This window comes from Phodopus roborovskii, unplaced genomic scaffold, assembly GCF_943737965.1.
Source record: "Phodopus roborovskii unplaced genomic scaffold, PHOROB, whole genome shotgun sequence".
Taxonomy (NCBI): Eukaryota; Metazoa; Chordata; class Mammalia; order Rodentia; family Cricetidae; genus Phodopus; species Phodopus roborovskii.
The window spans coordinates 357,404-373,821 of NW_026125940.1; the positions used below are offsets into that span (position 1 = coordinate 357,404).

A 16,418-nucleotide genomic window follows, 5' to 3' on the forward strand; every position below is an offset into this window, starting at 1 on the left:
GTGTGTGTGAATGCATGTATATACTTGTAGAGGGTAGAAATCAATGCTGGTTGTCTCCTAGAAGTCCCCAACTTATTTTTTTTTTAAATAGGGTATCTCACTGAACCTCGAGTGCACCAATTTGGCAAGAACAGCTTACCAGAGAACCTTCTGTCATTGCTTTCAAAGAATTAGGATACATGCATGTGCCACCATGCCTGGACATTTTATGTGGGCGCTAGGGATCCAAGCTTGGATCCTCACTTTTTCAGAACAAACCCTTTATTGATTCAGCCCCCTCTCCATCAAAATATTTTTAAGGTGGTATAAAGTTTCACTACAAAGCTTTATGAGGGTGATAACCTCTTCCTACTGCTGTAGATTACTGCCCAAACTATAGCTGTCTCACAGCAACATCCTACTCCTCCCTAACTGAAGGAAGAAAAGAGCAGCTGCTTCTGAAAGTTCCATGCCATGTGGCCTAATACCTGGCAAACTCCAAGCTTTACCTTTTACATGTACAGTTACAGAATACAGTGTGGCTTCTCATTTTGTGCTCTATTGACATTTGACAATTTGTGGGGTAAAGGGACTAGCAAAAGAAACACACTTTGACCCTAAAACCAGAGGGGGGGAACAACAACCACACACTCTGGCCCTGAAACCAGCACCAAAAGGTTAAAATGAGCCACTAAAATAAATGTATTTTGGCCCTGAAACCAGGGACAGTGAAAGAAACAAATTTTGGCCCTGGAAGCATAGTCAAATAAACACAACCAACCAATCCCTGAACTTCTCCAAGCTTAGGAATTCAAATCTGACCAATCCCCACCATGAAAGTCTCTGCTCTTTTTTTTTTTTTCACCCAGGAGGAGACAGCCCCCTCCTGGATTCTGCCCTTACAATAAATCTCTTGAATGGGGTTTGGATGAGATGAGACCATCTAAAGCCAGAATGGAAAAGAATAGAGAAGGATCAACTTTCCCTGGGGCAGAGGAGAGCATTTTTGTGTTTTTGCTGGGAACCTTTCCCTAGAGAGCAGAGTTGTTAAAGTTTGAGGGTCCTGAGCAGAACTGTAACAACTTTGCTGGGAAACCCTCCCCTGCCAGAGCAGAGCTGTTACATGGAGGAATCCTTTTCCTGAGAGCAGGGACATAAACTACTAGGCTTAGGGTGAGTGTGGTATTCCTTGTATCCTGAGAGCCAGGATCCCTTTCCATCTGCACTGCAATGCTTAGAGAATTTCTTTATGTTAGTGTTTATCTTAGCTATAGGGGAAAAGGGCCAGTCAAAGAAACATAACCTGAGCAAAACCAAAAAAACCCACCCTGAGCAGAACCAAAGAAACTCACTGGCCCTGCAACTAGAGGCAAAGAAACAGACTGTCCCTAGAATCGGAGCCAGTGAAAGAAATAGACCCTGGCTCTAAAACCAGAGCCAAAACGTTAAAATGGACCTGTAAAAGAAACACATATTGGCTCTGAAACCAGAGCCAAAGATACATACTCTGCCCTTGACTAACTCTGCAGAAAAGACACCCAATCAGTGAGCACAAAACCAGCGAATCACTGATCTTGTCCAAGCTCAGGGATTCAAATCTGACCAATCCCCACAGTGCAAATCTCTGCTCTTTCCAACCTGAAGGAGGCAGCCAGGTCCTGAATTATCCTCTGCCAATGAAATTTTTGAACGTGTTTTGGGTGAGAGGAGACTATATATTACCTGAAGGGAGCAGAACAGAGAAGAAATAACTTTCCTTGGAGCCACACAGACCAGGGATATACCACTTTAGCTGGGGAAACCATCTCCTAGGGAGCAGATCAAACTGGAAGTGGGGGGGGGACCTGTGCAGAACTGTAACAGCTTTGCTTGGAAACCCTCCCCTGCCAGAGAAGAGCTGTTACACTGGGAAAACCTTCCCCTGGAGCAGGGTTATAAGCTGCTAAACTTACAGTTACTTTGTAGTATTCCTTGTCTCCTGACTGCCAGGATCCCTTCCCATCTGAGCTGCAATGCTTAGAAAATTTTTTATATTAGTGTCTGTCTTATCTGTAGGGGACAAGGCCCTGCCAAAATAACATGCCCTAAGCAGAACCAAAGGAAACCACCCTGAGCAGAACCAAAGAAACTCACTGGCCCTGCAACTAGAGGCAAAGAAACAGACTTTGACCCTAGAATCAGAGCCAGTGAAAGAAATAGACCCTGGCCCTCAAACCAGAGCCAAAAAGCCAAAAAGAACCTGTGAAAGAAACACACTTTGGTCCTCAAACCAGAGCCAAAGATACATACTCTACCCTTGACTAACTCTGCAAAAAATCCACCCAATCAGTGATCACAAAGCCAGCCAATCGTTGAGCGGGAAACCAGCCAATCGCTGAGCCTGTCCAAGCTCAGGGATTAAAATCGGACCAATCCCCACCCTGAAAATCTTTGTTCTTTCCGCCCTGGAGGATGCAACCCAGTTCTGGATACCTTCCTGCCAATAAACCTCTTGGTAGAATGGAGCAGAGCAGAGGTGTAACCGTTTTGCGATTTCACTGGGGAAACCTCCTAGTAGAGAAGAGTCATTAAACTCCTGGAGACCTTAGCAGAACTGTAACAACTTTGGTAGGATATACTGCCCTAACAGACCATTGCTGTTACTTTGGGGAAACCTTCCTGGGAGCATGGGTATAAACTGCTAAGCTTAGTGTGACTTTTGGTATTCCTTGACTCCTGACTGCCAGGATCCCTTTCCATCTGAGCTGCAATGTTTATAGAATTTGTTATGCTAGTGTCTGTCTTAGCTGTAGGGAAAAATTGCTAGCCAAGGGAACACATCCTGAGTACAGCCAAAGAAACACAATTTGCCCCTGAAACCAAAGTCAAAGAAATGTACCCTGACCCTGAAACTGGAGCCAAAGAAACACATTTTGTTCCTAGTATCAGAGCCAGTGAAAGAAATAGACCTTGGCTCAAAAACCAGAGCCAAAAGGTTGAAAAGGACCAGTGAAAGAAACACACTTTGGTCCTGAAACCAGAGTAAATGAAACACACTCTGTCCCTGACCAAACTCAGCACAAAAGAAACAACCAATCCCTGAGCAGGAAACCAACCAATCAGTGAGCATGAAACCAGCCAATCCCTGAACTTCTCCAAGCTCAGGGATTTAAAACTGACCAATGTCCACCCCGAAAATCTCTGCCCTTTTCCAGTCTGGAGAAGGCTGCCCCCTCCTGGATTCTTCCATGGCAATAAATCTCTTGAATATGGTATGGGTGAGATGAGAGCATCTAAAACCAGAATGGAGCAGAACAGAGAAGGAACGGTTTCCCTGGAGCAGAGCGGAGCAAAAGTGTAATGCTTTTGCTGGGGAATCCTTCCCCTAGGGGAGCAGTTATTAAACTCCCAGAGCCCTGAGCAGAACTGTAACAACTAAGCTGGGAAACCTACCCCTGTAGGATCAGAGCTGTTACATTGAGAAAACTTTTCCCAGAGCAGGGCTGTAAGCTGCTGTTGCTTACAGTTACTTTGTGATATTCCTTGACTCCTGACTGCCAGAATCCATTTCCATCTGAGCTGCAATGCTTAGAGAAAGTTTTATATTAGTGTCTGTCTTAACTGTAGGGAAAAGGGACCAACCAAACACTCCTGAGCAGAGCCAAAGAAGCCCACTTTGACCCTTTAACGGGAGCCAAATCTGACCCTAAACCTCTGCAAAGACTAACCAATCCCTGAGCAGGAGATCCAGCCAGTCTGACCTCAGGAACTGAAATCTGACCAATCCCCACCCTGGAAATCCTCTCCCTAGGAAAACTTCGCCCTGAAAAGAAAAATGGAATCTTGAAATTCGCAGGCAAATGGATGGAACTAGAAGAAACCATGTTGAGTGAGGTAACCCAGTCACAAAAAGAGGAACATAGTATGCACTCACTCAAATATGGATATTAGACATGGAGCAAAGGATCACCAGCCTACGGTCCACACCACCAGAAAAGCTCGAAAACAAGGAGAACCCTGAAAGAGACATACATGTTCCCCCGCAGAAGGGACAAGTTCTCCAGAGCAAATTGGGAGCATGCGGGGCAGGGAGAAGGAGTTAGGAGAAAGAGAAGAGAAGAAGAGGAGAGAAGAGGAGGGGATGAGGGAACAGGAAGATTGAGTCAGGGAAAGAATAGAGGAGAGCAAGAAAAGAGACACCAAATAGAAGGAGCCATTATATGTATACAGAGAAATCTGGCACTAGGGAAATGCCCAGAGATCTACGAGGATGACCCCAACTAACTAACAATCTAAGCTATAGTGGAGAGGTTACCTTTAATGTCCTTCCCCTATAATGAAATTGATGACAACCTTATATGCCATCCTAGAACCTTCATCCAGTAGCTGATGGAAGCAGAAGTAGACACCCACAGGTAAACATTAAGCCGAACTCCTCGAATCCAGTTGCAGGGAGGGAGAAGTGATGAGCAAAGGGGTCAAGATCAGGCTGGAGAAACCCACAGAAACAGCTGACCTGAACAAGGGGAGGTCATGGACTCAAGTCTGATAGCTGGGAAACCAGCATAGGACCAACCCAGACCCCCTTGAACATGGGTTTAAGTTAGGAGTCCTGGGCAGCCTATGGGACCTCTGGCAGTGTAACCTGGATGTATCCCTAGTGCTTTGGGAGCCCATTCCACATGGTGGGATACTCCCTTAACCTAGAGACATGGAGGAGGGCCTAGGCCCTACCCCAAATGACTTGACAGATTTAGATGATCCTTCAAGGGTGGCCTCACCCTCCATGGGGAGTAGATGGGGATGGGATGAGGGGTATGGGAGGGTGGGAGGGAGAGGGGACTGGGATCAATATGTAAAATAAAAAAATATAAAAAGAAAAAAAATGAAATGTTGAACATACGTAGCTATCATGGAAAAATGCAAATTAAATAGATATGAGATTTCAACTGTTGAAAAATAAAAAGTTATATTTTAGCTGCTCATTATGTAGATTAGGATCTCTGGATCACACTTGTTCACCTTAAATATGTATGCATGAGGAGAGCATAACTAACCTTGAATCCAGGTACTGAGCCTGTTTACCAGTCCCTAAAATAAATTCCTTTATACAGATCATCCTTTAAGGAGACATCATTTGTTTTTGTTTGTTTTATTTATTTATTTATATTTTAATTTTTTGTGCTCTGGGAAACCAGCCTAGTACTGACCCAGATCCCCTGAATGTGGGTGTTTGTTAGGAGGACTGGGAAGTCTATGGGTCCTCTGGTAGTGGATCAGTATTTATCCTAGTATAGGAATGGACTTTGGGAGCCCATTCCACAGAGAGGGATGCTCTCTCAGCCTAGACACATGGGGAGGGCCTAGGCTCTTCCCTAAATGATGTGACAGACTTCAAAGATACACCATGGAAGGCCTCACCTTCCGTAGGGAGCAGAAAGGGGATGGGATGGGGGATGTGAGGGAGACATGGGAGAAGGGGAGGGTAAAGGAACTGGGACTGACGTGTAAAAGAAGCTTGTTTAAATAAAAAATGTTATCAAAAAGAAAGAAAAACGCTGCCCCTTAGAAGCCCTATATAATAATACCCTATTTCCCCCACCCCCCACCACCATCCCCCACTCCTGTTTGTTCAGCTTGTGTCTATCCAGCTGTCCTCCTCCACCCTGGTAGAAGCAGCCACTCTCCTGGATTATTCCCTCCCAATGAATCTCTTGAATGAGATTTGGGTGAGACCCTTCTTCACCAGACTGTAGTGGAGGAGAGAATTAACAGCTTTTGGCTGGAGCCAGAGCAGAGAAGTGGAGCATCACTGTAACACTTTCACCAGGGGAACCCTTCTCCTAGTGAGGCTGACTTGTTACACTCAGGCAACTGGAGCTGAACTATAACAACTTTGCTGGGGAAGCCCCCAGCCCCCAATAACAGAGCTGTTACACTGGGGAGGCCTTTCCCTGAAGCAAGGCCGAAAGCTGCTAAGCTCACTGTGGCCTGCGGTGTTCCTTGGCCAGAATACCTTTCCATCCAATCCATGGTAATGCTTACATTAGCTGCTCAATGATGTTTAACCGTGTGCCTTGTTATTTCTCACTGCATACCAGAAGCACCAGTCATGATCCCCATAGGCGATAATCAGGGGATGTAGCTTAATTGACAGAGTGATTTCCTGCTGTTCATGAAGGTGTGTGTTTGATCCCCATCACTATATAAACTGTACATAATGGTGCACATGAGTAGCCCATCCATTAGGCAGTAAAGGCAGGAAGATGAGTTCAAAACCATCCTCAAATACTTAATCAAATTCAAGGTCAAACAAGGAAATATTAAGACATGGAGAAGTAGTATTAGAAGCAATTTTGGGGTTAAGACACAGAAGGGACTTTACCACCAAAGAAATAAGAGGTAGATGCAGTAGCTCATACCTGTAGTCTGAGCTACATGGGGGTATGAGGTAGGAGGATCACTTAAATTTGAATTTTAAAAGCCACCTGAGCCACAAGTGAAACCTTGTCAGGAAAGAAAGAAGGACGAAAAAAAGAGTGAAGAACGAAGGGAGGGAGGGAAGGAGAAGGTTGATAGGGAGGATAGGTTTGTACAGATCTGAGGAAAGCATGCAGCAGTGGCAGCTGGCATGTCGGGAAGGAAGCACACAGCTGGCCAGGCAGAAACAAGGATGAAGAGAGCACATACGGATCAGGATGGAAGACAGGCAGAGACAGGAAGGCTAGCAACATTTGCTGACAGCAAGTTCCACACGGAACCCAGGACGCTGTGGTCTGTGGTTGAGAATATACTTATATGTTAGTAGGCTATACAGCCCACTAAATAGGGACAGTGGGAGTTCAGGCTGAGACCCTGAGAGAGGAGCAGAAGCCAGGTGCCACATGCAACCTATGCAGGCTTCTCTGGGATGCTGCACTCACAACTTGCCTTAGAGTGTTTCTGCTAGAGTCACCCGACTTGCCTTCTGCTTGGGCTTGGCCTCTAGTCCTGTTCCATATCCCTACCCTCCCCCCATATCATTTGCTCCCCCTTTGCTGACGCCACACTCATCTCTTGGTGATGGGGCTTACCTTTTATGCTCTGCCCACCACCACCTCCCTGCTCCAAGAACTTCATATTGTCCTAAAGCCTCTGCCTCCTTAGCCATGAAGACCAGGAAAGCAGAAGGGATTGTGTTCCTGAGATCCTTTGGCTGAGGACTTGCCAGGGGCATGGGTTCAAGGGGCCATGTATTACTTTCTTCTGGAATACTTCCAGGCTTCTTGCACTCATTTCCATATCTCAGGAGCTCAAGGGGGGCCTTCCCCTATCTTCCTGCCTTAGTCACTGATACCTCTAAAACTACAGGAGCCTGGAACATTCCACAGCTCTCCCCTCCAAATCTTACATTAACTTTAATAAGGACAAGTGATGAAATAAAGGGTTTTCACATCTTCTAAGTCTAAGCTCAATAACATTCCAGTTCTTGCCCATTAAAAAAAATCTATTCAACTCCATAAGTCAGCCTGAATTAGTCGAAGGGAAATGGTTTGGCACAACCATATTGTAAGCCCTGGTTCTGTTATTAACATTTCATATGACATCAGAAATTCAATGACCTCTTGGAGCCTATTTTACTTTAGTGATACAATTATTAGGCAGAGAAAATTAAATTGCTCTGTAGTCATCCCCAAAACTGTGCTCTGTCACAGGACTTGAATATGGGAGATTTTAAAAACACACCTCTGGCAGGTAATGAGGTCTCACTTTTGTACCACCATTTATGCAAACAATTTTGAGGAATTAAAATTGAACAGGAATTTAGAAACACCTTACCTTAAATATCTCATACATCATCCTATAAACCTAATTGTTTGCATTTTACGAAAGGAGAAAGTTCATATTTTTCTCATGAATTTGTCTTTAAAGAGACTTTGGGGGACAAAAATAGAACTGAATTCTGCCTCCATCACTTTTTTAGCTGTGTGGTCTGGGGAAGGCGGGAATTTCAATGTCTCAAGTTCTTCTGCTACAAAGTGGTAACAATAACACAGAAGGCTGCTGTAAAGATTAGTAACATGAAATGGCATGCAGTTGCTGAAAATCTATGACATGGTGACTTTAATTTTTTAAAGCATCAAAAAAAAGTATCCCATCCTCATTATCTATTTTCACTGAGCACATATTCCTGAAGACCATCTAGAGCCAGATTAAGTGACATGCTAGCACATATCCACTGTTCAAAGGGAGCCAGAGAAGATCTTTTTTCTATTAATTCAAATGCTCAACATAATTCTCCAGGGGACCTTGGCACCCTAACATTAATTTCAAAGTATGGGACAGAGAATGGCCTTGGATCCTGCCATGAGCAGTTATCATTTAAACCCTATGATCTACCTCCTGTGTCTGCAATCCTAATCAAATGAGCATATGGGAACCAAGACTTCCCAGGCTATTCTAGTAAAGATGGGTTATCATGCGTGGGCATCCTAAGACTCAGTCCTACATCTGTTTGTTAATTTGGGGGAATCCCCAGCCAGTCCTTTGCTCAGTTAAAAACACATATTGATCATCTTTCATGTCATTGATAAATCACTATGGAGCTAAAGACAGATATGATTTTGTGCCTGTCTTCAAGGACGTGGGAATTTAGTGGGGTAGACAGCTCAGTCATGGACTAAACCACACATTAAAAAAAATAAAAATAATCACAGTCAAAGAAGAAAGACAAGAACAATTTATTTTGCCCAGGACAGTGAAAATGCAATGCTGGCAAGGACATGGAAAAAAAGACAAGTATTATACACTGTTTATGGGACTATAAGTTGCCATTAAAATATGGATATCAGTATGAAGGCTCCACAGGAAAAAGTCTAAATAAAGCCAGTTGTTCAGCTATTTCACTCCTGATATATATATATCTGGAAAAAATAAAATAGGCCTACAAAAGAGACATCTTAATTGCCCAAGTTTGTTGCCACGCTATCCACAATGATTATTACAAAATCAGTCTTAGTGCCAATTAACAAATGAATGGATAATTAAAATGAGTTATGTAGACAAGTACAGTGGACTATTATACAGCCACAAAGAGTGAAACCTATCATCTACAGAAGAATGAAAAGAACAGGATGCTACTATGTTAAGTGAAATCAGTCATGAAGAGGAAGTCAAACACAGCATGAATTTTTTGTATGTGGAAACTTAGCAATGATAGACCTGTAAGTAGAAAACCAAGTATTAGGGATGTGAAGGTAAGGGGTTATATGAAGGATGGTTCAGTATTATTGATGCGTGGTGTATTTGTATAAAGCAACATTACACTGAACCCCACTCGGACACTAGAGATCTGCAAAAATCAGGAGTCACTCTGTCCATAGGATTTTTCAAGACTTCCCAGTGTGCTGAAATGTGCAATTGATATGTGTTAATAAAAAATTTCTAAGGAAAAATGTGGCACAGTCCTTAAATAAATCACCTCTTCCTAGGTGGGAGAGTGGAAACAGGTGTTTCTGGCAGAGGGAGAGATCTAAAGGAGAGAAACGACTGTTGACAGGGGGAGGTTCTCCTAGAACATTATGTTTAGGATTCACATTCATAGAAAACCTTCCCTGGCTCCTATAAGAATGTTAGATGTATTTCTGCCTGCCACTTCATCTGGTTTTGGCTGATCTTCAGGAATATATACTCTGTGAAGGCAGAACAGCCCATTGTGGTGATGGTGGTGGTGGTAGTGAAAAACAAAACGAAACAAACAAAAAGCAGACATGGCAGAGACTCACAGAATGGAGTCATAATGATGGCCATGTTTATTTTCTCCACTGATGTACGATGTAGAGAACAAAACTGCCATTCTTTAGTTTTATTATCTTGATTAATTCTCTTCAACACCTCTGAGCCTTACTATCGTTATTTTAAAGTCCGTTATTATTTTGGGGGGATGTGGCAGAGGCTAAGGTCAAATCATGGTAAAACTGCTAACATGTTCCAATGGCTATATTAGGTAGGATCTTGTATTAGGGTTGTTTCTTTTATCCTTTTTATCCTTTTTTTCTCAGTATTAGGGATGAAATCAGGTTTTTTTCCATACTAAGAAAATAGTCTCCCATGAACTCTATACCTATCCCTGCAAGATGCATTTATGCTTTTCCCTTCCAACTGGAAAAGAAATGTATTCATATGTTCTAGAGTTTGGCAGTCCTGGGCTAGCACCCCACTGCTTCCACTCCCAAGGAATAGGACCTTAGAGAAGCTACAATTGATACTTTGAAACTCTCAATTCTCTTCTCTTGAAAATGGTACTTGATGCCTGTGTCATCGGGGCTACCGAGAAGTTTAAATGAGATAATAGATGGAAAGTTCCTGGCACAGAGAAGGCCCACTGCCAAAAGCAGCCAATTATTTCATCTGAAAGCTTTACCTCCTAACCCTCAAGCTTTTAAGGTTCATTTGTCAAAATTGGAAAATGTGGTCTCCTTAGAACATCCTTTGGTGCACATGTGACCAGAGAGAAAAGATGGTTTGTATCCCAATGGACCTTGGTCATAACTTTGCTCTAAAACATTCATACTTTAACCTCTGAACCTATAGGCAATCCATTCTTTTCATTTCTTTTTTATCAGAACTCTCAGGTCTATTCTTAGTTCCTTGATTCTACCCACCAGGGCCAACATAATATCTACTTTGGTGATGAAGCCAATGGAAACACAGAACAAGTGTCTGCTGTGGAGTTGTGGTCTAACATCATGGTACTAGGGAACAGAAGCAAGAGTATGAAGAAAACCCACCAGATACTCCCAGACCCACCCTTAACTCTGCAAGGTGAGCCACCTGCCTCCTATGTGCCTCCACCACTCTCTACCTTCCACCACCTGTACCACACTTCCATCCCCAAGAGAACTACAACAGAGGTTTGTACAATACAGAGGATGTGCTTCCTTCCAAATTTGAATTGCTTATGCAAGTCTAGTCATTGCAGTTGTAAATAAGAAGGCAGACAGGAACATGTGGAATACCTTAGCAGACTGAAGATGAAGCCAACAGCAATTGCAGGGTTTCAAACTGTTCCTGGTGGTGAGCAAACCCTGCCTGGGGGGAGGGTCTCCTAGCTGTCTACTATCTACACAGAGAAGTGATCCCTGCTGTGAAAGAAGCAAAAGGCAGGGGAAATTGAGCAGGTTTCTAGCCTCTGCATCTGCCTTCACGGCGCATTCACTCTGGACAGCCTTGCATGCCGTTTCCATGGAGTCGCTCCTTCTCTGGTGCTAGTGATGCCAAAGCCAGCAAAGGAGAAGTCCCCTGAAGAGCTCACAGAAGGGCAGCCTAGCAACCTATCCTTGAGCCAGGAAATGAAAAAGCTATATCAGCCGCCAAGAGCTCTGGTGTGGGTTAGGTCAAATGGTGTTTTGTTTCTAACACTTCTTCCTCAGGCAGGTGTTGAAAGAGGAAGATGTTTTGAAGATGGCAGGGCAGCAGTTCTTAACTGTTTGGGGGCCACGGGCCCATTCACAGAGCAATGGTATCAGAAAGAAGTGTTCAAATCCTTTGCATGCAATTTCAAGAAGGACTCAAGAGAGGAAACTTCTGCTCTGGGATTAAGTGTCAGGACAAACAGGCTGTGGACAAACATTTAAGTGGCTGACCCATTTTTTGATAGCCTTCATCGTGGTGTGGTGTTTAGAACAGTGGTTCACAGATTCTCTACAATCCAGAACCAATTATAGCAACAGGTAAAATACAAATGACATTTTTCATCCCCTGTCCCAGCAAACCCAAATACCTAGAGCTGGATCCTGGGAATGCACATTTCTAACAAGCCCTCAAAAATCATTCTGTGATAGCCAGCTGGGTTTGTAGCATGGATTCTGGATTGGAAGCTCTGGCTTCACCCTGTAATTTTAGACAAGTCATCTCTGAGTCTGATTTTCTTTGGGATTCTAGAGAAATGCTGATGTTTTTACAAACAGGTGGTTTGATTTTGTTTAAAAAGGTGAGCAGAAAAGTGCCTCAGCTTCCTCCTCGGTATAATGCATATCATGAAGGTCGCCTTCCTCTTCGGTGTCTCCCCACTCCCCTGCTAGATACAACAGTCACCTTAGCAAAGCTGCTGAGATAGTTTGTGGATATGTGAGAGTGAAAATGCTCTCTCCGGGAAGACCAGCAGGGCAGTGTTGGCATTAACACAGAGGAAAACGCTGGCATCGACAGAACAACAGACCAGGGTGCAAAATCCGATGCAATTAGCTTATTTGCTGCATGATACAGAACAAGATGCCCAATCTCATGGTGGATCAGTTTTTTTCATCAGTAAGTTGCAGACAGCCGTTCATTAATTTTTATATAGCCCTAAACTGGTCCTCTCATCCTCATTTTGGCTTCTCTCTACTAACCCTTAATCTGACACAAGAGAGGGTTGTTTAAAAGGTGTACCCTATGAAGTTCGACGCCAGGGCTGGAGTGTGAGCTGTTATTTCTGTGCTTCCTACCCATAGTACCTAGGTGCTTACATCCCCCTCTCCGTTAAATGGACACACTGCTACGTTTTGTCACAAGACTGGTGAGAAGAATAAATGGGATGTCCGTGCAAGCGCGCTGGCACACAAAAAGCGCTCAGCAAATGCACTCCCCTTCCCCCCTATACAAAGGTGAAGAACTCTCATTGTTCACTTGCTTTCGGTCCCACCTCGTGTTTAAGGCATCCGGTCGCAAAGCAGCTGAGGAGAGCCAAGGCGGAAGGCGATAGGAAGAAGGGAAGAGAGGGGAAGCTGCAAACTCACGAGTGAAATGTAAATGGGCCAGGTCGGTGAGTCCGAGCTGCACTTGACGCCGCGCCCGCTCCCTCGCCAGTCTGCCGCAGCCCCCTCCAGCAGGTCCCCCCCCCCTCTGGCAGGCATTAGCATCCTGGCCCAGGCTTTGCGGGGGAGGCCGCCCCCGTACACCGCTGATTGGCCACGCCACCCCTCTCGTCATGCTCTTTTGTCTCAATGGGCAGACGCTAAAAGCAGCCGCTGCTGTTCGCAAGCTGAACTGGAGGGCGGGGGCAGCTGCAACTGCCTTGGAAACCGCTGCGGCAACTGCGCTACCCCTGGCTGGGCAGCCCAGATCTATTGGGTAGCCTAGACAGCTCACTGGCTGAGGCGCCATCCTTTCCCTGCAGGGCCTAAGAGACGTGACAGCTGTTCCTGACGCCCGACCATCCATCCGTTGTCCATCTACGAAGTCCAGGTAAAGAAAGGGAGGTGAAATCAGTTAACGCGGAGATGGAAGAATGAAACCTTACAATTTGGGGCTTCAGAACTGATAACTTCAAGGCAAGGTAGTGGTCAGGCTACATGGTGGGAGGAGGTGAGCTTCACTTGGATGCTACCTTAGGGTAGATTTGCCTGGGTTGGAAAAAAGGACATCCCCACCCCCACCCCTAGAAAGGTAGCAAATGGCAGAGGGGAAATTTTTCAGTCGGTCTGTCATGAAGTCCCTTTTCTCTCATTTCTTCGTGGATAGATCCGGAGGGGGGGGTGGGAGGGTATCCAATTTCTCTTTTTTTTTCTCCATGGCAGCCCATCAAAGCCGATTCCGAACTTGAATTCTGTATGACTGATTGCGGAGCTGGTAGGCCGCTGGTTTCTCGGGTGAAGCTTATTGGGGGAGGGGTGGGCCCTTTGGCTTTTATTCTGAAGGTAGGGTTTTTCCACCTGGCAACAATGGAGCCAGTGAAGGGATGAAGAGGCTGCTTCTGACGTCTTCCCTTTCCTTCCCTTTGCTGTGGCGCAGTATAAACTACAGGTTTGGAGCACCCGGATCTGAGAAGCCTGTGGACACAGATCAACCCTGCCCAGGACCAGAACACGCATGGAAAGCACCTGTTGCAGAGGCTGGGTTTAGGAAAGGTGAAGGCCATCTTCTGAGCTCTGGTAAGAATCAAAGGGGTGGGGTGGGGGGCCGTTATGACCTAATATCTTTAAGGCTTTACTCTATTGTCCTCTATTTTGAGTTCTCTATTTGGTATGGGCTCCAAAGGCTATTGCATCTAGAATGCCAAGCAACAGTTGCTGCCTCTCCTGGAGAACAGGCAGTGAGTGAGATGGGGTACAGTGAGAAGGGAGTAAATGTGACTGTGACAAAGGCCTCACTAGTGCAGGGGAACCTTATTGCTCCTTAAAGTTAAGTCCCAGTTTCCTGCTGAGTGGTTTTAGGGCAGTGGGCAAATATATAAGCCTTTAGAAAATGTGACTAGAAGCTTCATTCCAAGTCCCCTGTGTTTTTTAACCTTTTTTTTTTTTTTTTCTTTTTCTTTTTTCTTTTACAGTTCTTACTCAAACACAAGGAAGGCACTGCCCAGGAACGTTTCTTTGGAGGTTTCTGCCGACTGGGCTGATTTTGTTCACAGAAAGCCCAAGCATCTTGCATTCAGATACCCAACTGTTGTCAGACATGGCTAGCATCCTTGCTCGGATGGGTAACAGCCGAAGGCAGAACGCAGCTTTTCTGCCTTTGGCCCATTCCATGCTGAGGGCCCTGGGGAGGAGTCTTGGTCCTTTGCTAGCCAACATAGCAGATAGAAACATGAAATTGTTTTCTGGGAGGGCAGAGCTGGCCCAGGGGGAAGAAACCTTTGAGAACTGGCTAAGCCAAGTCCAGGAGGTCCTGCCAGACTGGCACATGTCTGAGGAGGAAAAGCTTAAACGCCTGATGAGAACCCTCAGGGGCCCTGCCCGGGAGGTCATGCGTTTGCTCCAGGCTGCCAATCCCAATTTAAATGTGGCAGAATTTCTTCGGGGAATGAAACTGGTGTTTGGGGAGTCTGAGAGCAGTGTGACAGCTCATGGTAAATTTTTAAACACCCTGCAGGCACATGGAGAAAAACCTTCCCTGTATATGATCCGTTTAGAGGTGCAGCTGCAGAATGCAATCCAGGCAGGGGTCCTTGCTGAGGGGGAGGCAAACAGGATTCGCATGCACCAGCTTCTTGTAGGGGCTGAGCTCAGTAGGGACCTGCGCATCAAGCTTAAGGGGCTTCTCCAAATGCATGCATATAATGAGCAGGAAAGCCTTCCTGACTTCCTGGAGTTAATCAGGATGGTAAGGGAGGAAGAAGAGTGGGATGACACTTTTTTTAAACATAAGCGGCCCAGAAGATCTGAGACAATAATGGAGAGGGCTGCCAGCCCTATAGTCTTTCAGGGCTCCCTGCCTATAGTGATAGGCAGCACTGACTGCAATGTAATAGAGATAGATGACTCCCAGGATGACTCAGATGAAGATGTGATCCTGGTGGAGCCCGAGGACCCTCCACTGCCATCCCCGGATGCCCCCTCCCTCCAAGGCAGAGCCACTACACAGGATGAAATGCTAGCTATTGAATCTCCCAACAATTTTGATGATGAGTCTCCTTCCACTAGCAGTGGTTCTGGGCAAAGGAATAATGGGCCTGGGGATCTACGCAGAACCAGAAAGCGAAAGTACCCAATCCGCTGTCCCCACTGTGGTGAGGAGGGGCATGCAAAAGAAACCTGTGACAACACCAGCAACAAGGTCCAGGTTTTTGAGAATCTGATAGTCACTCTTCAGGAGCTGACTCATATGGAGAGATCAAAACCCCCTACACCATACTAAGGTGTGAGCCTCAGCCCCAGATCAATATTTAACTCTATCCAGAAGCTGATTCTGCAGGAAACAAGGATGGGGTGGGTTTCGAAAGGAATTTATTCAAAAGCAGTCTTCTTTGGGGAAGACAAAGCAGGCTTGCATACCACATAAAGGAGAGGGATGGCCCCCACATCATTCCGTGCTTATTCCTCTGACTGCTTAATGGTTGTTTCCCTGTGTGTATTTCTGTGGTGATTTAAATCTGTTCATGAAGTGGTATCTTTCTGAACCTTCCAAATGAAATTTTAAAAAAATCCCTAAAGTATGCATTACCTGAAATTCTCACCCTGATACAATCGTTGTCAACCCTTTGGTGATTGTCCTTCTGTATATTTTCCTGTACCTGTGTGCCTGTATATTTTCCTGTACCTGTGTGCCTGTATATTTTCCTGTACCTGTGTGCCTGTATATTTTCCTGTACCTGTGTGCCTAGATATGTATGTATAGATAAAAGTGATCAAATATAAGTGATGTTCTATATGTATTTTTTCATCAGGCAGTATATATTGTGGACTTCTAAATAAATGAATATATAAGCATCTAATTTAATGTCATCTCTTTGGGAAAGATTAAAACTGAAACCAATTGTAACAGCTATAGTAAGTAAGGGTGTTTTACTTAAAGGGAAAAATGGAAGCTGAGATGAGCTAAATAGCTCTTCAAAGCCTCTTATAACTGGCCTGCCTCCTAGTTCATAGAGCCATCTACACCAACTAGTTAATGTTTCAATGGCCTCAAATATATCTTGTGAAGGTGTGATTGTAGGCCAAAGAGGGGCTGTCCCCGTCCATCTGTTTCTGTCTCACCTCTTGGCTTGGGATCAGAGGATAAAG

The 16,418-nt window shown here is 44.9% G+C and overlaps 2 protein-coding genes across 4 annotated transcripts in view; one reads left to right on the forward strand and one right to left on the reverse strand.

Moving 5' to 3' along the window:
• The window catches only part of Slc25a53 (solute carrier family 25 member 53), a 36,581-nt gene extending 23,441 nt beyond the window's left edge, over nt 1-13,140 (reverse strand). Inside the window, exon 1 of one of the 2 annotated variants that reach the window (XM_051179070.1) lies at nt 12,717-13,140. In XM_051179070.1, coding sequence (XP_051035027.1) covers nt 12,717-13,140 — 424 coding nt within the window. Of the gene's footprint in view, nt 1-12,622 lie in introns of both variants that reach the window. The other variant, XM_051179069.1, reaches the window with a different exon arrangement.
• Nucleotides 12,598-15,946, forward strand: Zcchc18 (zinc finger CCHC-type containing 18). Of its 2 annotated transcripts, XM_051179073.1 has the most exons (5): nt 12,598-12,738; nt 13,097-13,164; nt 13,497-13,548; nt 13,711-13,850; nt 14,246-15,946. In XM_051179073.1, the coding sequence occupies exon 5, from the start codon at nt 14,371-14,373 to the stop codon at nt 15,550-15,552; it is 1,182 nt and encodes a 393-aa protein (XP_051035030.1). In that variant the 5' UTR covers nt 12,598-12,738; nt 13,097-13,164; nt 13,497-13,548; nt 13,711-13,850; nt 14,246-14,370; the 3' UTR covers nt 15,553-15,946. The 2 variants fall into 2 exon arrangements, with proteins under 2 accessions (XP_051035030.1, XP_051035028.1); XM_051179071.1 differs by lacking the exon at nt 12,598-12,738 and having other exon boundaries at nt 13,023-13,164.
• The last annotated feature ends 472 nt before the right edge of the window (nt 15,947-16,418 follow it).